General features: G+C 46.8%; 1 protein-coding gene across 1 annotated transcript in view; it reads right to left on the reverse strand.

Moving 5' to 3' along the window:
• The window catches only part of CORO2A (coronin 2A), a 60,334-nt gene extending 34,073 nt beyond the window's left edge, over window positions 1-26,261 (reverse strand). Inside the window, exon 1 of the mRNA XM_082204957.1 lies at window positions 25,649-26,261. Coding sequence (XP_082061083.1) covers window positions 25,649-25,663 — 15 coding nt within the window. The 5' untranslated portion in view covers window positions 25,664-26,261. The remainder of the gene's footprint in view (window positions 1-25,648) is intronic.
• Between the last annotated feature and the right edge of the window lie 1,317 nt (window positions 26,262-27,578).

The following is a 27,578-nucleotide window of genomic DNA, read 5'->3' on the forward strand; positions in this document are numbered from 1 at the left end:
TGGACGCGGGTGGCGCTGTGGGTTAAACCACAGAGCCTAGGACTTGCCGATCAGAAGGTCGGCGGTTCGAATCCCCGTGATGGGGTGAGCTCCCCTGTTCCTGCCAACTTAGCAGTTCGAAAGCACGCCAAAGTGCAAGCAGATAAATAGGTACCCCTCCGGCGGGGAAGGTAAACGACATTTCCATGCACTGCTCTGGTTCGCCAGAAGCGGCTTGGTCTTGCTGGCCACATGACCCGGAAGCTGCACGCCGGCTCCCTCGGCCAGTAAAGCAAGATGAGCGCCACAACCCCAGAGTCACACACGACTGGACCTAATGGTCAGGGGTCCCTTTACCTTTAGGGGGTTGGACTAGATGACCCTTGGGATCCCTTCCAACTCTACCATTCTCTGATTCTAAAAAACCAAAACAATGATGTCACTCCCCTCCCTTAGGTTGGTTACTTGAGGACCAGTGGGACATAAGATACCTTCACGTACGCTAAGATGGTATCGAAGTAGAATTGAATACAACTCTTTGCCATTATACGCATGTGCTGCACCTAAAGCGTTCGCTCAGCATCCCACATTTCGGCATAAACATGACACTAGCAGCTTGGTACCGCAGGCTGCTGCTGCTTTACTCCTTTAGGGGCTGCATTACCTAACAAATTGCCAGACACTTGCCATCTGCTCCTTCCATTCACGACATGACACACTACACTGGAGGCTGGGCCTAAAGGAAGGCTCCTATTGTGTGAAAAGAGATGCGGGAAGGCAGGCTGCTATAGGACATCTCCTTCTGCCACAAATTAAAAAAATATATATCAAAAAATCACCTCTAAGGTACTGCTTTCAAACTTCAAAACACAAACAATAAAACAAAAGCCCAACTGACCAATGCATGCTGCGTGACTATGATTTCTAAGCAGTTAAGACGTGAACTCTTATACTAAGCATGGAGTGTATTAGGGGAGGGGCAGTAGGGACACGGGTGGCGCTGTTGTCTAAACCACAGAGCCTAGGGATTGCTGATCAGAAGGTCGGTGGTTCGAATCCCCGCGACGGGGTGAGCTCCCATTGCTCGGTCCCTGCTCCTGCCAACCTAGCAGTTCGAAAGCGTGTCAAGGAAAAGGGAGCATAGCTCTGTGCTCCAGAAAGATAACTTGCAGAGCTTTCCTTGGGAACTTTTGGGCAGACAAAAATCTAGTGTTCAAAAACCAGAGAGATTGTAAAACAATGTTAAAAGAAGATGGAGATTAGGGAAAATCAGGCGAACCTCATATCCCCACCGACCACATTCCAACTGCAAAACTGTTTCATTGTGCCTGTGAGCCAAATCTATTGTATCGTAGCTATCAGAAAGGACACAACAAGGCTTCAGAGTGCTGTTGCAATTTCTAACTATCCTGTCTCAGTGGCCGGGATCTATGTTTTCTCAACAGGGTTGGGAGGGGAACGGCTGGAAAACCGAAGGAAAGCAGTTCTGAACAATCAATCCTTTAACAGCTAAGGATTAATCTAAGACCAGAGCTCATCAGACTCCTTGTGCCCGGTTGTCAAATACGTAAGTTGGCAGAGCCAGAGACTGAAGCGGTTGGAGCGACAGATGTGATTCTAGGTGACATTTGCCATATACATTTACACCAGTGTTTCCCAAACTTGGGTCTCCAGCTATTTTGGGGGGACTACAATTCCCATCACCCTTGACCACTGGTCTGGTTACTAGGAGTGATGGGAGTTGTAGTCCTAAAACAACAACAACAACTGGAAAGCCAAGTTTGGGAAACCTTGACTTACACAGTATCACACCACTTTAAACTGTCGTGGCTTCCTCCAAGGATTCCTGGGGCCTGTAGTTCGCGAAGGGTGTTGTGAGCTATAATTCCCCTCACAAGGGCTTCAATTCCAAAAGTTCCCTGGGGAGAGATTGTTAAACTGATCTGGGAACTGTAGCTACCTGAGGGGAATAGGCGCTTCCTGACAACTCTCAGCAGCAAACTGCAGTTCCCAGAATTCTTTGAGGAAAGCTATGACAGGAATTAGTGATGTATGGAAGTGAGAGCTGGACCATAAAGAAGGCTGATCGCCGAAGAATTTATGCTTTTGAAATATGGTGCTGGAGGAGACTCTTGAGAGTCCCATGGACTGCAAGAAGATCAAACCTATCCATTCTTAAGGAAATCAGCCCTGAGTGCTCACTGGAAGGACAGATCCTGAAGATGAGGCTCCAAGACTTTGGCCACCTCATGACTCCCTGGAAAAGACCCTGATGTTGGGAAAGATGGAGGGCACAAGGAGAAGGGGATGACAGAGGACGAGATGGTGGGACAGTGTTCTCGAAGCTACCAGCATGAGTTTGACCAAACTGCGGGAGGCAGTGGAAGACAGGAGTGCCTGGCGTGCTCTGGTCCAGGGGGTCACGAAGAGTCGGACACGACTAAACAACAACAACAACAACATGACAGGTATGGTACCGCTTTAAATGTTTGGTGTAGCTGGAGCAAAAGGTTTATCAGCAAATGGGCCCCAGGGGTACCATTTACTCTACATTATGGCAGCATCTCTCATAAAAAGGAGAGGAGAATACACAAACAGCGGGGAATGGACTTCAGCATCTAACAGAGCTCAGAGGTAAAGAATAAGTCACTTGTAGATCTTCAGTGCATAGCTATTAGGAACAGACAAACTGGTCCCTCCGGCAGAAATCCATAGCATTCCGAAACCCCCAGATGGCAAAGAGTGCTTTCATTTGGATTCCTGCCCTGAAAGGATTACAGAGGAAGGAAGAAGCATCATTTGGCAGGACGTCAGCCCAGTAGGCAAGACTAGAAGTCAAATTCTGCCACTTTCGGTTGGATCACTTGACTGGGCGTTTCAAACTCCCCCCCCCCCCAAAAAAACCCCCACCACATTTCTATACCACTTTATATTTTTAAGAAAACAATCTCAAAGCAGTTGACAATGAATTAAAACATTGAATAAAACAATCCAGGATAAAGCATTACTGCTGAAAGTCAAATTGTTGTTTTTATTTTGATTATATATTTTGTGGTTTTATATTTTGCTTTTGTTCTGTGAACTGCCCTGAGACCTCCAGGTATAGGGCGGTATATAAATATAAATATAAATATAAATATAAATATAATATATTTTCATAGCAACGTAATCAACAGGAAACTTAAAGATTTCTAAATAAAACATTACAAAGGAGCTCAACTACAGAATGCACATTTAACACATCAAAGTTAACAAAAAAAATTATCTTAAACACTTCAAAAGAAACAATTCCTAAAAGAAGTCAAATATAAAATGCACATTTAAAACAGCATAAATAACCAGAGGGTAAAATGTTATCTCAAGCATAGACCGTATCTGCGGCTGTTGCTGCCAATCCTGCCAATGGTGGTTTATGGTGGGTGGCAGCTATGAAAGCTCAGGCGCAATGACCTGGGTCTGCACTAAGAGGCAGCCAAGATGCCAATCTTGTGTACGATGTGAATACGGCTTATGTTTTCTAGTCGGATTGAAGCTTTGATGGGTTCTTGCACAAAGACCTCTTTAACAACAACAACAACAACAATACAGCGTGTGGTTAATACCACCCGGAAGTGATCCTGCCATCAGAGACAGATGCCAGGTCATCTCTCATTGCTGTTACAAAAGTCTGCCTGCCTCCATCCTTAGGCAAAACGCACAGGTGGGAAACAGGAAGCGAGGGAACACGCACTGAGTCAGCAGCAAGTCTAGTGCATTGATGGCTCAATCAGTGGTGTAGCGTGGGTTGTTAGCACCCGGGGCAAGGCAAGTAATTTGCGCCCCCTAACCCGTGGATTTGCGCCCCATAACCCGTGGTTTTTTCGCCCCCTAACCCCCAGATGTTGCGCCCGGTGCGGCCGGCCCCCCCTGCACCCCCCACGCTATGCCACTGGGCTCAATGAGGGGCACAGGTAGGGACAGAAGGTGATAGATGCAGCCGATTGCTTTTTTATTATTACAGTGGTACCTCGGGTTACATACGCTTCAGGTTACAGACTCCGCTAACCCAGAAATATTACCTCGAGTTAAGAACTTTGCTTCAGGATAAGAACAGAAATCGTGCTCCAGCGGCGTGGCAGCAGCAGGAGGCCCCATTAGCTAAAGTGGTGCTTCAGGTTAAGAACAGTTTCAGGTTAAGAACGGACCTCCAGAATGAATTACCGAATTTTTCGCCCTATAGGACGCACCGTCCCATAAGACGCACCTAGTTTTTTTGGGGGGAAATAAAGGGAAAAAATTATTTTCCCCCCAGGCGCGGGGCTGGGGCAGCCCGAGCTTCCCCCGACCCCAGCCCCCAAACAGGCAGCTCTCTGCAAGCCGTGGGAGCCCAGCGGTGGCTCCCGCTGCTTGAGAAGAGATCCGCGAAGCCTGGACGCGCTGAGATCAGCGCGCGCAGGCTTCGGGATGCCGGCAACTCTCCCCAAGCAGCGGGAACGTTCCCGCTGCTTGGGGAGAGATCCGCGAAGCCTGGACGCGCTGAGATCAGCGCGCGCAGGCTTCGGGATGCCGGCAACTCTCCCCAAGCAGCGGGAACGTTCCCGCTGCTTGGGGAGAGATCCGCGAAGCCTGGACGCGCTGAGATCAGCGCGCGCAGGCTTCGGGATGCCGGCAACTCTCCCCAAGCAGCGGGAACGCTCCCGCTGCTTGGGGAGAGATCCGCGAAGCCTGGACGCGCTGAGATCAGCGCGCGCAGGCTTCGGGATCCCATCAACTCTCCCCAAGCAGCGGGAACGTTCCCGCTGCTTGGGGAGAGATCCGCGAAGCCTGGACGCACTGAGATCAGCGCGCGCAGGCTTCGGGATGCCGGCAACTCTCCCCAAGCAGCGGGAACGTTCCCGCTGCTTGGGGAGAGATCCGCGAAGCCTGGACGCGCTGAGATCAGCGCGCGCAGGCTTCGGGATGCCGGCAACTCTCCCCAAGCAGCGGGAACGCTCCCGCTGCTTGGGGAGAGATCCGCGAAGCCTGGACACGCTGAGATCAGCGCGCGCAGGCTTCGGGATCCCATCAACTCTCCCCAAGCAGCGGGAACGTTCCCGCTGCTTGGGGAGAGATCCGCGAAGCCTGGACGCGCTGAGATCAGCGCGCGCAGGCTTCGGGATGCCGACAACTCTCCCCAAGCAGCGGGAACGTTCCCGCTGCTTGGGGAGAGATCCGCGAAGCCTGGACGTGCTGAGATCAGCGCGCGCAGGCTTCGGGATGCCGACAACTCTCCCCAAGCAGCGGGAACGTTCCCGCTGCTTGGGGAGAGATCCGCGAAGCCTGGACGTGCTGAGATCAGCGCGCGCAGGCTTCGGGATGCCGGCAACTCTCCCCAAGCAGCGGGAGCATTCCCGCTGCTTGAGGAGAGGTCCGCGAAGCCTGGAGAGCGAGAGGGGTCGGTGCGCACCTACCGCTCTCGCTCTCCAGGCTTCAGCGAAAGCCTGCATTCGCCCCATAGGACGCACCCACATTTCCCCTTCATTTTTGGAGGGGGAAAAGTGCGTCCTATAGGGCGAAAAATACGGTAAGTACTTAACCCGAGGTACCACTGTATTTACAAGTGGAATGATAAGTCTGGAGGTCGAAGATGGAAACTCCCAGTTGCTCAAAAATCCACAAGATGAGGGTTGCTCCCATGATCTAAGAAGGGACCCCCGACTGCCACTGCTCCCACTCTTGCCTTGCCGATATTTATGACAAAGGAGTTTATTCACGCCGGCAGCCATGAGAGCAACATAAATAGCCATTGTCTCAGCTCTGGTCTGCGTAAAAACTGCAACCACTATGGGGCAACACATGGTTCATTCCAACTCTGCCACTCCAGCTCCCAATAATCTCTCCCCTTTCCCTCTATCCCATCACACTTCTGGTCCAGAAGTTCTCAAACTGAAATCTCATAATTTTCCACACAAATGTCCTGGTGGGTTCTGGGGTGTGTGGTTTTTTTTTTTTTACCCACTTTTAGTGTGCTATAGCCCCCTCCAGACAGCAGTAATGTGGTAGTACTGGGGAAGCAAAACAATGAATAAGGTAGTGGAACATTCAAGGATTTCTGTACTTGGCCTCTATCCTGATAGAGATAGAAGCTGTTTTGACCAGTGCCAGATTATCAAATAGGCTAACCACAACTCTGACTGTGGGCCTGTGATTAACATAACACAGTGCTGGTACTGCCAAACTTGTAAATTCTCAGGGAGAATTTAGTAAAAAGGCTCTTCTCAGTGGCCTGGCCTAAGGTCCAGGATATGGCGCTAGAATTTTGTTATGGTACTGGTGCTGAAGAAAAAAAAAACATTTTGATGGTTTGGTTTTCTTCACATAATCCAGAATATAATCCTTCATATAATCCTTTAATCCAGAAGCACATTCATTATACTAGAAAGGCAAAGCTAAGGTTATTAATATATGAGTTATGTATGTGCTTTGAGTTGTAGAACAAAACAAAAATATTATTAAGTGGTCTGGAGAGACTCACACACCCCCCTTAAATTTTCAAGTGGTCCAATCAGAATATGCAGTAATAGTGGGAAACGAAAATGAACCATGGAAGGGAAGTCAATTTACATATGTGTGTGTGTATAACACACACACACACACACACACACGTATATATGTACGGTGCTGCCCCGCAAGTCGAATGCCTCGCAAGACAGAAAACCCGCTAGACGAAAGGGTTTTCCGTTTTGGAGGTGCTTCGCAAAACGAATTTCCTATGGGCTTGCTTTGCAAGACAATGTCTTGCGAGTTCCTGCTGGTTTTTTCCCCTCCCCCCCCCCCTTTTCTAAGCCACTAAGCCGCTTATCAGTTGATCCGATCAGCAGATAAGCCACTAAAAGCTGCTAATACCGCTAATCCTTCAATGGGCTTGCTTCGCAAGACGAAAAAACCGCTAGACGAAGAGAATCACAGAACGGATTCTTTTCGTCTTGCGAGGCACCACTGTATATGTGTGTGTGTGTGTGTGTGTGTGTGTGTGTGTAATTTTCAAGTCAAACACAGGAACTGAAGTTTCAGAATCACTGCTCAAACCTAACAAAGAGAACCTAGAACAAGGCTATGTAGAAGAAGACGCCAGGCAATACACATTAGCCACTCCGATTTCCAGTGGCTTGGGTGTTCAACAGCAAGGAACCAGTTTAGCCCCCGGCCCCAATGGTGTCAGAGAGTGCACTCTTCATTTGACCCACTATCATGGGTCATGACCCTCCGCCAGCTATGGTGGCTCATTTAGCGGAAGTAACATATTTAGTGTTAACTCTAGATGTGTATGCTTGATACTGACTGACCAAGCTAAGCCTCCAAATGAGCCACCACAGCTGCTAGATGGCTGTGAAAACTCATGCCCTGGGCTTTTCAGACTCGTCTACCCATGTACTATCTGAAACCAAAGGGGCGCATTGGTTACCAGGTGTGAAATCTTATTTTCAGCTCTCCTACCCCACCACCAGTATGTTGTGCTGAGTTGTGGAAACGATTGGAAACCTCCAGTCCTCTCCTCTTACACCTGTGGGACTTTAGCTGCTATGTACTTAAGGATGCGCCGGGACACGGGTGGCGCTGTAGGTTAAACCACAGAGCCTAGGACTTGCCGATCAGAAGGTCGGCGGTTCAAATCCCCATGATGGGGTGAGCTCCCATTGCTCGGTCCCTGATTATTTGGTTGCAAATTAGACAACTTCTGTATTACAAAGCTCCTCCATTAGCCTCTGTCGCTCCCTCACGCAAAAGGAAACGGAATCGTACAACGCTGCCCCTGGAACTTGTCGCTGTTTTCCGAAGTGAGGAGCATGTTAGCAATGATATCAAAAGGCTGACTGAATTTCTTCCCAACTGCAACAGGCCTTGTTCATCTGCAGCTGAGAATATCTTTTGCAAAAGTCACCTCCTTGGGGAGAAAACCTGCAGCGGTTCCAATTTATTAGTCATGTCGATAACATTTTGAAATTTGGAGACGTTTCTGAGGGTAACTGCTTGACATCAGCCATCCTGCAGATGATAACGGCCAGCCTTCTTATTTTGCAACAAGCTATGGAGGCCTGGCAAACTCCCACTTGATCAAGCTGTGTCAGGAAAAGGCTCCTTATGACCAGTTTCATGCTGTGTATTTGGAAAACGAACTGCAAGTCAATGTTGACAGGGAGGTCCACTATCTGATCTCCTTTTTCAAACATGCAGACTGAACACTCGTTGCAAAGGAAGCAAGAAGGTGGGGTGAAATCAGCACCAACACAACAAGAAAAATGCAAACTTGAAGCTGGCACTAAGGAGTGGCGGTTATTCCATTAGAGACATCAATCATTAAAAACAGCAGGTTTCAGATAAAAATCTTCCTTGGGGGCAGGCGAGATTCAGCGGACATTTCCCTTCCAAGATTCTTTCTCTAGGTCTAAGAGGACATTAAGAGAAAGGCTTGTACCCATCTGCACCATACGTTTAAAGCAGTATTATGCCACTTTAAACTGTCATGGCTTCCTGCAAAGAATCCCAAGAAGTCTAGTTTGTTTGTTTGTTTTGTTTTTTGTTTGTTTAATATTATTCTTTATTGATTAAAAAATTACATATCTATACAAACATAATGCACTATCTCTTTACATATGAAGAAAAAGAAAATTAGGTAGTAAACAGAAAATGTATAAAGTAATAAAAAAGGGGGGAAAATAACAAAGATACAAAATTAAAAAATCAAAAGAAGAAAAGAAAACACATTATTTACACAATAAAAGTGTTCATCAATATATTACAGTATAATGAGAAGGATGGGAAAGAAGTCTAGTTTGTTAAAGTTGTTGCGAGTTAGGAAAACCCTGTTCCTTCACCCAGAGCTGCAATTCTCAAAGTTCCCTGACTGTTAAACCACTCTAAGAATTGTAGCTCTGTGAGGAGAATAAGGGCCTTCCTAACAACGCTCACTCAGTTTACCCATCAGCACAAGACTGAATGAGTGACTGTTATGTACTGAGTTGAATAGGATCCAAAAGGCAGCAGTCTGATTGGTCCTAGAACAAGAGGATCCAGAATGCAGCAGTCTGATTGGTCCACAGGAGCCACCCAATCCAGCTCCAGGTGGAAGGGAATCCACAACCTGATTGGCCTACAGGAGAATCCCGGAATTAGCCAATCACGTGGGGCCCATTGTGTAAATAATGTATATAAAGCAGACATTTCGGGGAAACTTCCATTCCTCCTCACCATTATGAGCTGAATAAAGAGCATGAAATCCACTCTGAGTATATTTCAGTGACTAACTCCCATGGAAAGCCCCGAGTTTGACCTGAAGCAAGCCGAGTGAAATCTTCACCTCTAGCAATTAATCTGTGATGATTCATTCACACACACACAAATCACCAAGTGATAAACATGTACGTACAAGCGAGTCTAAAAAAGAAGAAAGAGAGGAATCTAGTACTCCTCATTTGGAAGACTCTTGAGCACAGCTATTATGGCAAACCAATTTGCATCCCGGAACAGAAAGAAATATGCACCAAATGTTTGGCCTCCCACCTCCCTCCCGCTTAATTGTCCCAGATGCAGAACTCCTTAATGGACATGATCACATCATTCAATTAAAATGAACCATCATCCTGACTGGCTCCAGCCTGGGCATGCTGCCCACTGAAAAGCCATTTGAAGATAAGCAATCATTCACTGTGCTTGACAGAGGCCTCAAGAAGTCAAGGAGAACACTAGACATTGCACGCCGGTTGCATGTTCCTTTTCCTACTCTTGTTTTGTCCACCTCGGCCTTCGCAGGCTGCAAGCCTTGGCAAAACAAATATAGGGACAAGGAGCTGTTTTAACACCTTCCTCTCCTCTTTGGGCATTGCGCCACTCAAAAAACCCCCACCCTCCCATTGATTTTCCTTTTCTTCATTTAACAAATTTGTATACCACTTTGCAAGACACACACACACACAGGGTTCATGAAGTGGGTTATAAACCCAGTGCCAGACATACAATAAAACACCACTTAAAGCCATATAAAAACACCACAAAAACAGTATCTCAAACACAAGAGTGTCAACATGAAAACAGCACCATAGGACTAAACTATGAAAATCAGGTTCACATAACAATTCTGCAATTGAGATGATATGGGTTGCTAAAAGTTGCAGGGAAGAGTCTTCAGAGCATCTGAAACTCACAAAGGATGAGGCTTGTCTGATATCCTGTGGAACCCAGTGCTTTTTTTCTGGGTGTACTCATATCAGAACCTTTTCACACCAAAAGTTAAAAGTGTGGCATTTAAACTGCACAGCTTCATGGTGAGTACCGGTGCCTTTTTTCTATATATTAAAAAACAGTGGTCGAATCACATTCCACATCTGCGGGAAAACTGCTAAAAAATGCACGTAATCAATAACCAAAGGAAAAAGAATATTAAAAAAGTCTAGTTTGGCCAGGAAACAGGAAGCCACAGGTATTCACACCAAGGAGTGATCAGGTGTTGCACAGGTAGACACAAAGCCTCTGGAATTTACAAAAGAACCATATATTGAAAGCAGCCTTATACCACTTCAGTGGGCATGGCTTCCTCCAAAGGATCCTGGGAACTGTAGTTTGTTAAGGGCGCTGCTGAGAACTGTAGCTCTGTGAGGCGGTTACAACACTAAGCAACAAGCTACAGTTCCCAGGATTCCCGTGACTGTTAAAAAGGCATAAGAATTCTTTAAATATATGGTTTGGGTGTGACCAATGATTGAAATTAACCTTAAAGGTCCTTGCCCCCCCTCTCTCTCTCTGAAAAAGAGAAATAGGGGTATTAACAGGTTTCTGCTCCATCTTTAATAAAGGCTTTATCATTTAGTCATAGGCTGCTTTATCTCAAAAAGCAAAGTCAGGGGAGGAAAGGCAAACAGAGACTCTCGAAATTGACCACAAGTTGGGTGAAATCATCTCTGTTTATGAGAGTTGCTAAGGAGTCAGCCACAGTCTGGGCTCAGCACCCATCCCTAAGGAGCGCAGAGCTCTCAACCCGGCTTGTTGTTCATGGTGACGTATTCAAGGTGGACAGATTCCACAAGTTCTCACCAGTGAATTGATATTGTTTACCTTTACAGTTCAATTCTCCCAGCAAAACTTTCAAAAAGAAGAACTATACACTCCCACAGTCATTACGCCATAAACCAAGCAATGTTTGTCACTGTTAAAATTACCATTATTATCTGTATCGAGTCAGAGAGTACGCTTAATAAAAAGCCTCCCACATCATCAACACCCAATTTTTCTGGTGTAAAGGTGGAATGGTTTCAACAGAGTCAATTTAGCCATGCCAGGTTTCCAACACCCTAGCAGAAGCCAAAGTTAATTTTTTTGAGAATGTAAAGCACCACATCCTTCAACATTAGGGAGAGTTGGTTCAGACATTTTGTCAAAACATGGTTTGGCACTCCACAGATGAAACTCGGAGGACTCTTTGACTAACACACTCCCTTCTCCCATGGCACACTGCAATTCCTTTAATCCCTTTCTGACTTTTGAGACAAACTACAGTTTACCATTTTGTCTAAACTGGCAAACTGTGGCTTGTGCTGACCACTGTATATTAGGACTGGGAGCCACGGTTTGATGCCGATTTCCAAGTTTCCTGGCTCAAACCGTAAGGCAGAAAGGAAGAATTTGCAGCCGGTGAGCCCAACGTTCACTCACCTACCTTTGGATTGTAATTAAAAGCTAATAAAAATAATTATATAAAAAAAGAGGATCACTCACCTACCAGTTTGGTATTACATCTGAATCCACTTGGAGTGTACTCACACCACCACTTTAGAGCACTGTGAAATCCCCCCTCCACCTTCATTTCACGGCTCTTTCCTCCCCACCAGCCTGGCTGCAGTTCATTTCTGTTTGTGTACACACGAGGAGGCACCAATAGGCAGAGGTGCCTACCCTTTTGCAAAGGTGATCACACCTTGTCTCGAGATACAGTGGTGCCTCGCAAGACGAAAATAATCCGTTCCGCGAGTCTCTTCGTCTAGCGGTTTTTTCGTCTTGCGAAGCAACCCTATTAGCGGCTTAGCGCTATTAGCGGCTTAGCGGCTATTAAAGGCTTAGCGGCTTAGCGGCTAAAAGGCTATTAGCAGCTTAGAAAAAGGGGGGAGCGAAAAAAAATCGGAACACTCGCAAGACGTTTTCGTCTTGCGAAGCAAGCCCATAGGGAAATTCGTCTTGCGAAGCAGCTCAAAAACGGAAAACCCTTTCGTCTAGCGGTTTTTCCGTCTTGCGAGGCATTCGTCTTGCGGGGCACCACTGTAAATGACTTAAGGACTCCAGCTGGTGTGAAGCTGGTTTGAGAAACAACCCATAACAAAATACAGGATACACTTGCATTTTGGATGATGATGTGTGAACATAGATGAAAAACCCAGGACTGCAAATGCAGTCTATGCACAGCAAATAGGAGTGTGACCTAGCCTTGAGCTCTGACGGGAGGCCTGCTACCCTCTGAGATGTTCAATGAACATGTTAGAAGGTTCACATGAATATCACTATACAAACACACACACAACTGGGCAGCTTGGGTGTGTAGACTCCAGCCCCTGGGTTTGAAACAGGGGTGAACTTTCGTAATATGGCGCCTCAGAACACGAGCCCAAAATTTGGTGTCCCCAAATGGATCTTCTCAATTTTGCTCTCCCTCAGTTCAGTACCCTGTGTGGCAGAACCACCCTCACTGTCCTAAATCTGGTGCTGTTTAAAACCTCTGGATTATTTATGTAGACAAGGATTAAATGTAAGGTATTAGTTGTGTTTAGAATAGATTTATGAAAGATTTAGAAAATCTTTGTGTGAGATTGTATGGGGAAAATACGGAATAACAGATACAATCTTGCTTAAAATGTATATAGGAAGTGCAGTGTAAGCAATGGAAGTCAATCAATGAAATTTTATTATTATTTTCATATTGAGATATTTGTAGAATAAACTTGGAAGAAATTCTTCCAACTTTTCTTCTTTTTTTCTCTTTCTTTTTTCTTTTCTTCTTTCTTTTCTCTTTTGTTCCTTTTTCATATATATGTGCTTATTTGAAATATATATGTATGTATTTGCAATATTCTGCTTATATTTTGTAATAATTATGTTAAATAAAAATAAAAATAATTTTTAAAAACCCTCTGGAAACTCCCTTCTTTTAGGACCGTAAGGGAAACCTGAAAGTTTATCTGCCTTCAACCAGCCAGCACTTCAATGCTTTCCTTCCCCTCTCCCAGTGGTGAAATAGAGAGCTTCTAGAGGTCCAAAAATGGTGTGTTGTGTGGCTCTGTTGATCCAAGCAGCCATGTCAGGCTAGCAACAACTGCAAGGTGTCTCCTAGCAGATAGCTGCTGGGGATCAATTAGCAACCCCCAATGAATCTCAAAAGTTCCCAAAACGAATTGCAAGCATTTCTTAGTGTCATTTTAAGCCAACCCTGTGAATTCTGTGCCAGCCCCCATCACGGCAAAGAAACAACTTGCCATTCATAAAAAAGCAGAGCCTGCTAATTGAACTTTTCAAAAACGGGAAGTGAGGACTTCCACCTCTTGCAGGTTAACTGCAGTAGACTCTTCATTGGCTTCCCAGATCCGGGATCTATGAGCAAAGCAAGTTTTACCCCACAAAACTAACAGAGAATTGATGCTGATTAAAGCCAAATACTGTATAGCCTTTAATCCAATTTATTTTTGGGGGGTGGAGTGGGGGGATGGAGAGGAAGAATTGCTATCAGCCTACCCCAAGAAGAACTCAAAGGTTTTCCACTGCAAATTGAATAATTAGATGAGGAGGGTTCATGGGAACAAGGGCAATAAAAGCTAAGCAGCTGACATAACTATTGCTACACCTTTGCCCAGGCCAGATAGCACTTATCAGTCAGAAAGCCCTTTGATACAAGCCTCTGCTCCTGCTTCTGTGAGGGCTGAGTGAAGCAATTGCTTTAGGGCACCATTAAAGGGCAGTTAATGGTCAGTTATTGAATTTATTGTATCTAAACAACTCAGTTGGGGGGTTTGTTACTGAATTGCTCGGTCTTGCTGTCATCCTGACCATGCTTCTTTCAAACTCCTTGACTCACAGAATCATAGAATTGTGATAGAATCGATCCCATACAGGGATCGAACCTGCAACCTTGACGCTATCAGCACCACGCTCTAACCAACTGAGCTATCCAGGCTCACTGAGCTTCCAGACAGACTTGCCACCTCAGTGAAGGACTAAGCCAAAGCAGAAGACAACCAAAGCACAGCGCAGCATTGTATCCAGGAGGATGAAAATGATCCCCCCACTTTTGTAAAAAAAAGGGAACATCATCAAGCTACCTAAAATTCCAAGTTTCATGTTTTTGCCTTGTTAGGTGGGCATACTAATAAAGCCAAATCTCAGATCAAGAGCGTCTGAATGTCTCCACCAAATTCTTCTCTGAATAAGTCCATCTTTCTTGCTTAGCGGGCTTCCTGCCTTCCAAACCAATATATAAAGGATCACAACACACACACAAAAAGTAAAAAGTAAAATCCAAGTCCGCCCTGGTCTACTTTCTCTAGAAACAATGCTCTGTTTCACTTCATTCTTTGTAACTTGGACACCAAGAAAATATTACTCCTTATCAGTTTTCTCCACAAGTAATCGTGTACTTTTGGTTTCAGCGATAGGGCAAATTCCAGCTTATAAAGCTTTTACTCCTTGGCAGTTGTTTTCCTGATTATTAGAGGAAGATGATATACCCGCCAGGATATATAGCAGGAGAACAGCAAACTGATACTCTAAAGATAGAGGTGAACTGGGTCCAACAGAAGAGATCTATGTATTCGAGTCCACTAGTCAACAAAACTTGAAAGTAACTATTTTTGGAAATACATCAGAGAGTGAAAAATGAGATAGTGATATAATACATTTCTCAACCGAACACATTTTCCCCAGTTCACTCTGGGTAGAGAGGTCCAATCCAACAAAAGAATTGTGCGTGCAGACCTACGTACTTTCTACACGTGCTAGATGAAGATATCAACACCACGTTGCCGCAGAAGCAAAACTGAATGTTGATGCGCAATGCATCTGTGACACAATGCATCAAAATATTACAGTGTGTCCCCAGCAACTATGAAGCGCTCCTGTTCCGTGATGTAGCAAGTAATTTCATAGTGCTCTTCAGGGCTCACAGAGGGAAGTCAGGTTTCAGGACAAGAGAAAGGGGGAAAGGATGTCTGCTTATCTTCCCATCCTCAAGCTTTCGTTCACTGGGCAGTACAGAGCCCAATGGGTTCAGGCTGACTGCTAGACCTAAACTTGAGCACTTTATTGCTATGTAGCAGGGATGGAGAAACTTGTGGCCTTCCAGATGTTGTTGGACTACAGCTCCCATCAGCATGGCCAACGATCAGATATCCAGTTATATCTAAAGAGTCACTGTAATATGCTGGGTGAACTTTCTGGAGAATGAGAAAATAGGTTTTCTTTTTCCTTTCCCATCTCCTGAAGTCTCCCTAAATAACATGAAGATATATATTTTTTAAAACTTCATGATACACACCCTTCCATCCCTAATACCCTTCCAAGATTTTTACATATCAGAATAGGGAGGTTTCTGGAGAGTGGGAAGAGGGAAAGTTGTCATTTCCCCCTCCTGAAATTTCCTGTGTTCTTCAGAGGAGATGTGCCGTTTGTTTGTTTTTTAACAACTTTAGGGATAGCATTTCATTTACTTCTCCCACTCTGAGGCACTTGCTAAGTTCTGACACATTTGGTTTCTGCATTGTATGAGAGATTTTTAAAAATCAATACAACTGCAGAAAAGCAATACGGCTGCAGATCGCTATTTTAAGAACTTGCTTTCGCCTTGTTTTCTTAATAAAACATGCCATTTTGCTTCAGCAGCACTTATTCTTCAAGGGAAATGAAAGAAACTCATCACTGTGTTTCTTAGGAACAAACGAAGTTGCCTTATCCTGAGCCAAACCATTGCTCCATCTATCTCCATAATTCTATACTGACTAGAAGCACCTCTTTCAGCCATACCTGGAGATCCAGGAGACTGAAGCTGGGAGTTTATCTATGCAAATAGATACTTTCTCTCTTCTTCCTAGTACCAATCACTCCCTCTAGGATACTTGCTGCAGCCTGTTATGGGCTTGAGAAGACCAACTGCCATTCATCCAATTTCCACCCCCCGCCCCATCATCATCTTGGAAGTTCAGAGTTCTTTTGGGGTCTTTGGCGTTTTCATTTACAAATCTACACTTCTATGTATGTCCTGTAAGCCCACAAGTATGGAGAACCCTGGCCCTTGTTTTGGGTGGTCCTACAATGTCTCACTTCCATACTGATAGGAATTCCACCACCCATCTTGACTAGTAGCGGGAGGAATGGTGGGAGGAATCCCAAATGCAAGTTCACAGTCTGGATGGAGATGTGCCTTTAATTCTGCGGCATCTCATCCGGCAGAAATCCCAAAGTTCTAATGCAATATTTCCTCACATTCTAATCCCTCCCCCCGAACTCAACAGGAACCATGCTTCACTCTTAAACACCATTTTCAGAGGATGCAAAAGTAAGGATTATTGTCCCTCGGAGCCCAGCCACCAGTTTCTGTAGGAGTCACTGTTCTGAGCTCCCCCTGTGCATCTTTTGACTGGGTGTGAGGCAAGGCCAGAGCAATCTGGCACCAATCTTCACAGCTGGATTTCTCAATGTGGATCACTTATAATTGCTGGACATGGGCAAGCACAACCTGTGTGGATGACAGATGCTAGAATCAACCTTGCCCCAAAGCAGCACTACTGTAAGAAGAAGAAGAGGAGTTTGGATTTGATATCCCGCTTTACCACTACCCGAAGGAGTCTCAAAGCGGCTCACAACCTCCTTTCCCTTCCTCCCCCACAACAAACACTCTGTGAGGTGAGTGAGGCTGAGAGACTTCAGAGAAGTGTGAGTGGCCCAAGGTCACCCGGCAGCTGCATGTGGAGGAGTGGAGACGCGAACCCGGTTCACCAGATTACAAGTCAATCGCTCTTAACCACTACACTACACTGGCTCTCTTGTGCGTACATGCTGGCACTACTGTAAGGATGTCAGCTTCTTTATAACCAGTCCCATGTGCAGCCAAAATAACCCATATGAAACAAGAGTATTCGGAAGGAAACCACAATCAACAAACTAAAGGATGGGGCCGATATCCATGCAAAGTACAGAACCTCTCTAATCCTTTGCTGATGTTGGCTGCATTATTAATTACAATGATTTCTATTAATCTGGTGTATCAGTTGGGTAATACAAAGTCTCTCTCTTTGGTCACCTGTTAGATGGCTTTATTTGTTGATGTTTGTTTTTTACTGTGGATTTTAATCTCTCTTTAATATATCTAAACTACAACAGTTATATTACCTTCCCTCAGCAATGAAGAAAGCTATTGTCAAGGCATGATTTTTAATTTGCTTGCTGCCGTTTAGCCCATATAAGCTGTCTGGAGAGCTTGATCCTAATCCGTGAGGAGTGCCAGCGTCGAGCAGCCCATCTCTGGGCAGGACACTGGTTTATTCTCAGACTCCTCCTAGCTCCGCAAACCTCTCACATTCCGATTCTGGATGAAGTACCTGCACCTCTTATCCCATACAGCAGGGACGGGGAACTTCTGCCAGCCAGAAGGTGTGGGCAACCTTCAGGAAGCTATATGTGAACACAACAAAAGTAGCTCCGCCTCCATATAGAAACCACAAAAAAACCAACCACAAGTGATGGGAGGTGCTTCTGGCAGTAAATATGGCCCAGGATATGCCAACAGCTTTATTTCCTAATTGATGCTTTTGAATTATGGTGCTGGAGGAGACTCTTGAGAGTCCCATGGACTGCAAGAAGATCAAACCTATCCGTTCTTAAGGAAATCAGCCCTGAGTGCTCACTGGAAGGACAGATCCTGAAGCTGAGGCTCCAAGACTTTGGCCACCTCATGAGAAGAGAAGACTCCCTGGAAAAGACCCTGATGTTGGGAAAGATGGAGGGCACAAGGAGAAGGGGACGACAGAGGATGAGATGGTTGGACAGTGTTCTCGAAGCTACCAGCATGAGTTTGACCAACCAAACTGTGGGAGGCTGTGGAAGACAGGAGTGCCTGGCGTGCTCTGGTCCATGGGGTCATGAAGAGTCAGACACGATTAAATAACTAAACAACAACAACAACCCATCTTTCATTGCATCTGCTACCCAAGAAACCCCAACAATGAACATCAGCTTGATCATGCAGACCATGTCCCAAATGCCCTGCCTCACGTCGTTCTTCTCCAGATGGGAGTTGTCATCTACTGCAGCTCTCTTGGTCTGGGCCACCATTAGACTGTAGGGGAGGGAATCTTTTATCGAGGGCGAGGCAGTCCTTGGAAAGGTCCCCAGTTTCGCTTCCAGTGAGATAATGAATCACCAGCAGTACAGTACATTCTTTAAAATCACAAATGGATTGATTTATTAACAGGAAGCACAATGCATTAAATAGACCAGAAGGTTCTTCAAGAAAGAATCTGCTCAAGAACCTTGGCTTTTTTCCCATAGTTTATTGCTTCTTCTGGCCTTATTGCCTTGACCTGCCTCCGACCTCCCAATGCATGGACGGCATGTCACTGCTGACCAAAAGCCTGAACTTCTACTCTTCCATGGCTCTATAATCCACAGCTGCAAAGGGGAGCCATTCCCCATTGCTGAGCTGTATCTAACAGTAGGTTTGCTCTAGTGAGATAACTCCTGCTTGCATGAGGTAAGGCCCCACAGTTTTCATTCCTCACCCCCTGCCTGCTGCAGACATACCCATGCCACATCCCATAATGTTCCAGAGAGCCCCACAACCCACAGGAGCTTTGGGGGGGGGGGAGTTGCACACAGACGGTTGCAGTGGGCAGGGAGATTGTCAAAAATGCCTTCTGCTGTGGAAGTGCTTTGCAATAGCAGAAAGCCACCAATGGATACAACTGCATGACTTTCATATATTCGCTTGTACAGCACCCAGTGCAACAGTAAGTAATATCAGCTCAGTTCTTGGCTCCTTAGGTAACTTGGTTTAGGAAAGAATGCCACCTGAGATTTTGGAGACAATTCTCATAGAATTGTAGAGTTGGACAGGACCACAAGGGTCATCTAGTCCAACTCCCTGATATACAGAAGTCTTTTTGCCCAATGTGGGGCTCGAACCCACAACCTTGAGATGAAGGGCCTCATGCTCTACCAACTGAGCTATATGGGTCCTAGCATAAGGCAGACCCACCTCTCCTCCACTAATACAAGCTGGATTACCGTATTTTTCGTCCCATAGGACGCTCCGTCCCATAGGACGCACCTAGTTTTTTTGAGGGGAAATAAAGAAAAAAATGCTCTGCTTCAGGGCGCCTGCGCGCCGGACAGCAGGCTGCTATCTGCAGCCTAGGGAGGCCTGCGGGAACTCCTGCGGGCTCCCCAGGCTTGCTGATAGCTTCCTGAAGCCTGGAGAGCGAGAGGGGTCGGTGCCTACCGACCCCTCTCGCTCTCCAAGCTTCAGCGAAAGCCTGTATTTGCCCCATAGGATGCACACAGATTTCCCCTTCATTTCTGGAGGGGAAAAAGTGCGTCCTATAGGGCGAAAAATACGGTAGATAGCTTAGCGTCAACCACGGGACATTCTGTTGCATTAACAGAATGAAGGTTGCCTGCCACTGGAGGAGGCATGTATCTATCCCAAGACAACAGAGCATCAGTGATAATCACACTTACAAGCAAATAATTCTTGAGCTGGAAGGGACTCTGAGTATCATCTCGTCCAACCCCCTGCAATGCAGAAATATGCAGTTTGTCCCATATGGGGATCGGACCTGCAACTTTGGCGTTATCAGCAGCACACTCTAACCAACCGGGCTGCATATTTAACATGACAGCAACAGAAAATAAAATCAGTATTGCATGTCAGATATGTGAAAGCTGTAGAGAGAACCAGCTCTCTGCATAGCCAGTGATACTAAACCAGTTAGATGTCACACCAGCCAGCATTAAGTAAATCAATATAGGATTACAGTGTCTCTTTCACTCTCCTGCCTTAATCACAGCCACAAGACGGAAAGCTCCTGGCCAGCTCTAACAACATCAACTGTGTGCCGTGTGGCACAAAGCCTCTCACAACGATCATTTTACACCCTGAGGAATGAAAATGAACTTATTTGAGTATCCTTTTACCTTTCATTAACTTCACATTACAGCTGTTCATCAAGGGCTTGATCCTACGCTCAACACGAGTCCTGTATCACTTGTGGGGTGCTTTGTGGGTGAAGATGCAGGGTGGGGGAATCGAATGACAGTGGCTTGCTAGCCTTCTCAACATTAGGTGGGTTCAGAAGGCACACACATACGCACGCATTGAAAGCGTATGGGAGGAAGCTCTGGGGTTGTGCGGGCCGGCCATGCCTCACTGCTGACATGCAGCATTCAAAATTCGCCAGGCACATTTTGTACCCAGCTATTGGCCACTTAGGGGACGCGGGTGGCGCTGTGGGTTAAACCACAGAGCCCAGGACTTGCCGATCAGAAGGTCGGCGGTTCAAATCCCTGCGACGGGGTGAGCTCCCATTGTTCAGTCCCAGCTCCTGCCCACTTAGCAGTTCGAAAGCACGTCAAGGTGCAAGTAGATAAATAGGTACCGCTCTGGCGGGAAGGTCAACGGCGTTTCCGTGCGCTGCTCTGGTTCACCAGAAGTGGCTTAGTCATGCTGGCCACATGACCCGGAAGCTGAACGCCGGCTCCCTCAGCCAATAAAGTGAGATGAGCGCCGCAACCCCAGAGTCGGTCACGACTGGACCTAATGGTCAGGGGTCCCTTTACCTTTATTGGCCACTTGCAACCAAGTGAAGATGCCCAGGCACTAGGATGGTATCTGGTGTCTCCATCATCTGGAGGTCCATGCCTGGGCATCCTTGGGTCTTGACTGTTTTCACACACTAGCAGCAAATCCTGTAGAACAGGCATAGGCAAACTCTGGCCCTCCAGATGTTTGGGACTACAATTCCCATCATCCCTAACCACTGATCCTGTTAGCTAGAGATGATGGGAATTGTAGTCCCAAACATCTGGAGGGCCAGAGTTTGCCTATGCCTGCTGTAGAATTCTAGCCGTTGTATTTCAGGAACCAAAATAAAAAAATTCCTTCCAGTAGCACCTTAAAGACCAACTAAGTTAGTATCTGAAGAAGTGTGCATGCACACGAAAGCTCATACCAAGAACTAACTTAGTTGGTCTTTAAGGTGCTACTGGAAGGAATTTTTTTATTTTGACTATGGCAGACCAACACGGCTACCTATCTATTTCAGGAACCAGTAAGTTTTATTGGAAAATATTACTTTTGAGCCCTCTGGCCCCCAAAATGGCAACTAGACATTATGCTTTGGCTACTGTAACCCTGGCTGAAGGGTTTGGCGCCTAGCTTATATATCTAACACTGCTGACATGTGCAACAGCCATGTACCATGCCACCTGTGCATTTGGCTACCATGTATACTTCTTCCACGTAAAGAGGAGCGCCTGTCCAACCAGGAACTCCCATCATGAGATCTATGCACAAGCATCAATATTTGTGGGGAGCTCCACACCAACTGATGTGGACCCAGTGAATGTCAGCGGTGGAGGCAGGGATTGCCAATGTGGCTTCATTATCCCCCTTCTCAATGAACCACATGCATCCTACGGTTAATGCTAGGACACAATCATATACTTCGCAAAGCAAAGGCTTGCACAGGTCTCTGCTTAGCCTCAAGGCTTGGAGCAGGAACCTCCTGGTCCCAGAGAACGACCCAGGACTGTGTGTCCTATATCCATCTATAACACAGGTACGCAGCCAATATCAACCTCTCCAACTAACAGAGCGCATGAAGCCTGTGGATTGGCCAGGTCTGATGTGAGAACAAGAAGCCAGGCCTTCTGCTACTGACTTGGCAACAACAGAGCACAAACTTTTCTGCTAGTTGCCCTGCTGGAAGCAGCTACTGATCTCAGGGCTAGAGAATCTACCTCGATTCAAGCACAGCCTTGGCCTGCCCTTAACATTGTCACACCCATTTCTATGGTGTGTGTCACATTTATTATGGGCTCCCATGCCCCAGTGTGTTTCTCCCTGGTGAGCATACTTCAACTTCCCAAAGGAAGGTTCGGTGTTAATTAACCACCTGGTAATTTGAGCTAAGGGGAAACCCCACAAAACCATGGTGCCTAATGAATGGAACAGGAAAGTTCCAGCACTATACCCCAGAGGCCAAAAGCTTTGTTGTTGTTTAGTCGTGTCCAACTCTTCGTGACCCCATGGACCAGAGCACACCAGGCACTCCTGTCTTCCACTGCCTTCCGCAGTTTGGTCAAACTCATGCTGGGAGCTTCGAGAACACTGTCCCACCATCTCGTCCTCTGTCGTCCCCTTCTCCTTGTGCCCTCCATCTTTCCCATCATCAGGGTATTTTCCAGGGAGTCTTCTCTTCTCAGGAGGTGGCCAAAGTCTTGGAGCCTCAGCTTCAGGATCTGTCCTTCCAGTGAGCACTCAGGGCTGATTTCCTTCAGAATTCCTGACAGTCAGGAATTGGCCCAGGTCGCTCAGTGAGTTTCCTGGCTGAGTGGGGATTTGAACCCTGGTCTTCCAGGTGCTAGTCCAGCATCTCAACCACTACACCCCACTTACTCTTTGGTCCTGACTTGTTCTGTGGTCCCTGGCTCAGATTGCTGCTCACAGCCTAGCCCTGACATACCGTGGCTTAGAGGAGAAGTCTCTAGGTGAGCCGCTATGGTAGGCACGTCAGGCTGAAGAATTGAATTGTTCTAACCCTAAGTCTCTCAAGAAGAGCTGCTCAGATCCCATAGACCGGCAGGGAAACAGGACTAATGAAAAAGGAACAGAAGGACCTCCTAGCAAATGAGAACTTAGGGTGGTGAAGGAAGCAGGCCAAAGCAATGGAGTCCAGGCTTGAAAGCTTGGAACTAGGGAATGCTGCCAACGGATGGAGCAGAAGGAAAATTAGGGGAAAGTAATGGAGGGGAAGGGACGCCGGTGGCGCTGTGGGTTAAACCACAGAGCCTAGGACTTGCAGATCAGAAGGTCAGCGGTTCGAATCCCCGTGACGGGGTGAGGTCCCTGCTCCTGCCAACCTAGCAGTTCGAAAGCACGTCAAAGTGCAAGTAGATAAATAGGTACCGCTCTGGCAGGAAGGTAAACGGCGTTTCCGTGCGCTGCTCTGGTTCACCAGAAGCGGCTTAGTCATGCTGGCCACATGACCCGGAAGCTGTACGCCGGCGCCCTCGGCCAATAAAGCGAGATGAGCGCCGCAACCCCAGAGTCGGTCACGACTGGACCTAATGGTCAGGGGTCCCTTTACCTTTATAATGGTGGGGAAGGGAGAGAGGAATGGTGCCCATGACCAAGAGCTCAAGACACAAAGAAGGCTGAAGTTCACATTTCACTTTTAAATAACTAACCGAGTATTTGGCTGTTGGCTTCCTAACTTTCATTCATTATTGGAGAAAATGTTTATTGGTTTTACTAGATGGCTCTTTCGTGGCAGTCATTGGGAATCGGATGTGGCTGGGGGGAAGCAACGTTAGACATTTAAATAAGCAAACCATTGCTAGGTATGGTTCTCAAACTCCAGAGAGTGGTCATAGACACTGGAGGAAAACACCACAGAGGGATGGCTGCTGCCTTCATGCTCTGCTTATGAGCTTTCCAGAGGCACTTAGAAAGCCACAGTGAGCACAATGTATTGATCTCATCCAACAAAGCAATTCTTATGATCTCCAGAACTGCCTAATTAGCACCCAACAGTTAATAGCTGGATCATAGAATAGAATCATAGAGTTGGAAGAGACCACAAGGGCCATCGAGTCCCAACCCCCTGCCAAGCAGGAAACACCATCAGAGCACTCCTGACATATGGTTGTCAAGCCTCTGCTTAAAGACCTCCAAAGAAGGAGACTCCACCACACCCCTTGGCAGCAAATCCCACTGTCGAACAGCTCTTACTGTCAGGAAGTTCTTCCTAATGTTTAGGTGGAATCTTCTTTCTGAAGAACTGAAGATCAACTGACACTAAGCCACATCTCGCAGCAATTACCTAGCTCCCATTAGGCTGGCCAGATACAAACGCTACACCTGTTGGAATGCGGTCTGCTTCTTTTGCTTAAAAGTGCAGGAGTCTTCTCTTTTGAGTCTAGCCACCCATTCTCATAGCAAAAGAATTTCTATGGAACTAGAGTACGATTATTCTCCTTCATGTGGTCCTCGGCTGCAGACAAAACCTCCTTTGAAAATAATAACATCATAATCCTTTTGCACACTCATCAGGTTCCCCTGAACTCAAGGGCAAAGTTACAGCAATATTCTTGTTGCAAATCCTCCATAAGTCTCCCTGGCCCCCAGGGCAAAGTCAGGGCAATAAATCTATCCTACTGTGTTAGTCAACCACCTTATCTACGTCTGCAACAAGCCCATGGCACAGAAGGGCATACCGAGGTCACACAGACAATATCAAACCTGGACTCTGAAATATCTTATCCAGAGTAACTGCCATCCTTTTGGCACCAAACAAGCAGTAGAACAGATTGGAAGCCTGTTTTCACCAATAAGGTTGCACTGAAAGACCTGAAACAACCCACCCTTTGGGGCATTGTTTAACCACCTGGTTGCAAGAACAATGGAGCAGTTAGTTGGCATTAGGTGGGTAGGAAAGCAATGATTAAATTAAATTAAATGGCTAGCGTTTGGAAATGCAGACTGTATAGGAAGAAGAATTCTGAGAAGGGGGGGGACTTGACACCGACAGCTTGAATGAAAAGCAGAACCAACTTTCTTCCAATTGGCAAATAAATTTGATGGCTCGTCACTTGCAGTAGATTTTCTACTTGCTGCAGATGACCTGAAATGCAAGCAAACTCCAAGGCCAGCTTAGGCGTGCCCAGGAGATCTACTCCAGTGAAACAGATCCCTCCAGGCTCTGGCCTCATTCGGCCTTCTGGTCCTGGAATCAAAGTTGGCAGCCCTAAACCAATACTATTTTATTTTCTCTCAGGAGCTAATGTTTCCCCCTCCCCGCATATCTAGAACAAGATAGGGTTGAGATCAGTTCCTCTAATATGCTCAGGTCTTAACAAGAAATGTGCCAATTCGTTTGCAGGCTGAAAAAGCGTTTCCTTGCCCAGGAGAACTTCCTGGTGGGTTATGCTTCTTATTTTTACACACAAGGACTGGGGTGGGAATCAGCTAGGGCGCCCCTCGACCCTGAGCAAACGCAAATGTTGCAACTCACCCAACCCGACAGATGTATTTTTTTAAAAAGGGGGTAGAGGGCGACGACGATTTGATAGCTAAGCATATGTTGCTGTCAAATTCATGCAAGCGTTTTTTTGCTGATGTTGTGATTTCGCCCCGCCCCTGAGATCCCGAACGATGCAGGGTCGAGAGGATCCACCCTTCTAAGAATGATCCACCAAGCCACTCAGGGGCATTTGCAAGACTTCCCCCCGTATTTTGTTTTGTTTCTGCGAGCGGACGGTTTCCAGTGCGTTATAATGCCGGGCGCACGACGCAGCAGTGGAACTGCGGGATCTGGGCTGGTGCTTGCAAAATGCCCGGCACCTGCGACGCGCTTCAAGAGCAGGTGCGCCGCTTTCGTCCCTCCTTTGCAAGGCTCCCTCTTCCTACCTTTGTGATGGTCATGCAGCCTGGGATTTTGCTGCAGCGTCCAAGGGCTGGCGAGCCCGCCCAGCGCACAGTCGTCTCTCTCCGCAGCCAAGATTTCAGCTCCTGCCTGCTCTTGCACCGCAACACTTTTCTTCCTCCTCCTCCTCCTCCGTTTTTCCTCCCGTATCAGAGCACACCTAGCACATCCCTTTCACAGGTGCTGCGGGATCATGGAATCACGTTCATTCATTGATGGCGAATTTATAAATATATATATTTGGGGGATGGGTGGGGGTGCAAAAACCCTTTGCTTGCTGTCACCCACACACCGCTTAAAAAATAAAATTAAATTAAAAACCCATCAAAATCTGCCCGCTTCCAGCATGCACGCTCCCCGGGCAGAGCGCACGCTTGCAAAGTCACTGCAGGGTCCACACGCGCGCTTGGAGAGAAAGGGTGGTGGGTGGAGCCAGGAGAGGAGAAGGACAGGCCAAGATTTCCCCCACCCCACCCCACCTCCTGCTTCCTTTGTGTGCCGCCCTCGGAGTCCGGCAAAGCAGCGTCAGAAACCTCGGCAGAGGCGGCGGTGGTTGCATTGTGGATGATGATGACGGGTGGGCGGAGACGGGAGGCAGCCCGAAGAGAGGCGGCGGCTCCCCGGGGAAACCAGGGCGCCGAAGGGTTAAGCCGGGCGCGCGCTCTTGCGCGGGTCGCAATTCTGCAATCGGTACGAATTGCGCAAATGAAACCAGCGCGATGGTTGGCATCGCTTTTTTTTTCCCCCTTGCGTTTTGGAAAACTGTTTTGCATCCATTATTCTGTTTTCTTTTTTTGATGCATACTGCAAACCTGTTTTGCATAATTTATTTCGGTTTTTGCTTATTGTGTTTCTGGTTTTGATTTTGGAAGACACCAAAGTTTTTACTGTTCGATGTTTTGCCGTGTTTTTAATATTCTGTTGGGAGCCGCCCAGAGCGGCTGGGGAAAGCCAGCCAGATGGGCGAGGTTACATAAATTTGTTGTTGTGTTGTCAGAGACCCTCCAAATGTCCCTGTTCTCCAAGGACAACCCCCAGATTTATAGAAGCCGCCCGGTTTCTGACTTGATCCCAGAATGACCTGCTTTCCCTTATCCTTGCAGGATATGTTGTTGTTATTTATTACATTCATTCCCAGCCCTTAAGCAGCAGGTCCCAGGGCAGGTTACAACAGTTAAGACCACCAACAACACTTGAAACAGATTACAATCACAGGGATAGAGTCAGTGGCGTAGCGTGGGGGGTGCAGGGGGGGCCGGCCGCACCGGGCACAACATCTGGGGGTTAGGGGGCGCAAATCCACGGGTTAGGGGGCGCAAATCCACGGGTTAGGGGGCACAAATCCACGGGTTAGGGGGCACAAATTACTTGCCTTGCCCCGGGTGCTGACAACCCACGCTACGCCACTGGATAGAGTGGGCCCTGAACACACATGTAGAGCAGGGGACTCTTAATCTCAGGTTCGTGGGTTCGAGCCCCACATGGGGTGAAGATTCCTGCAGGTTAGAGCTATGTCTTCAGCATTCTGGGAAAGCTGCATAGTGAAGAAGCCAAGAATTCCCTTCTTGCAGGAGGGAATTCCGCAATTTAGGGGCTGCAGCAGAGAAGGCCCTGATGTGAGCAGTTGGTGGAGAAAGGGCACAGTGATGAAGCTAGGTTGCCAAGTGAACATCCGGACAAAGTTGTTGAGCTCTTACTCAACTATCTTTTTGGACTCTGGGCATTATCTGCATACTAAAAACCTTTCACAATCACAAAAACTAGAAAGCTGTGTGTGTGTGTTTAAAATATTTTTTATTGAATGATTTTATGTTACCCAAAAAAATTGCAACCATACTACCACAAAATATAACTGAGAAATAAAAATTACATACATCAATATTTAGTTTGTTATTTGTTATTTGCGAGTCTTGT

The sequence above is a fragment of the Podarcis vaucheri genome (genome assembly GCF_965113315.1).
Source record: "Podarcis vaucheri genome assembly, chromosome: 17".
Taxonomy (NCBI): Eukaryota; Metazoa; Chordata; class Lepidosauria; order Squamata; family Lacertidae; genus Podarcis; species Podarcis vaucheri.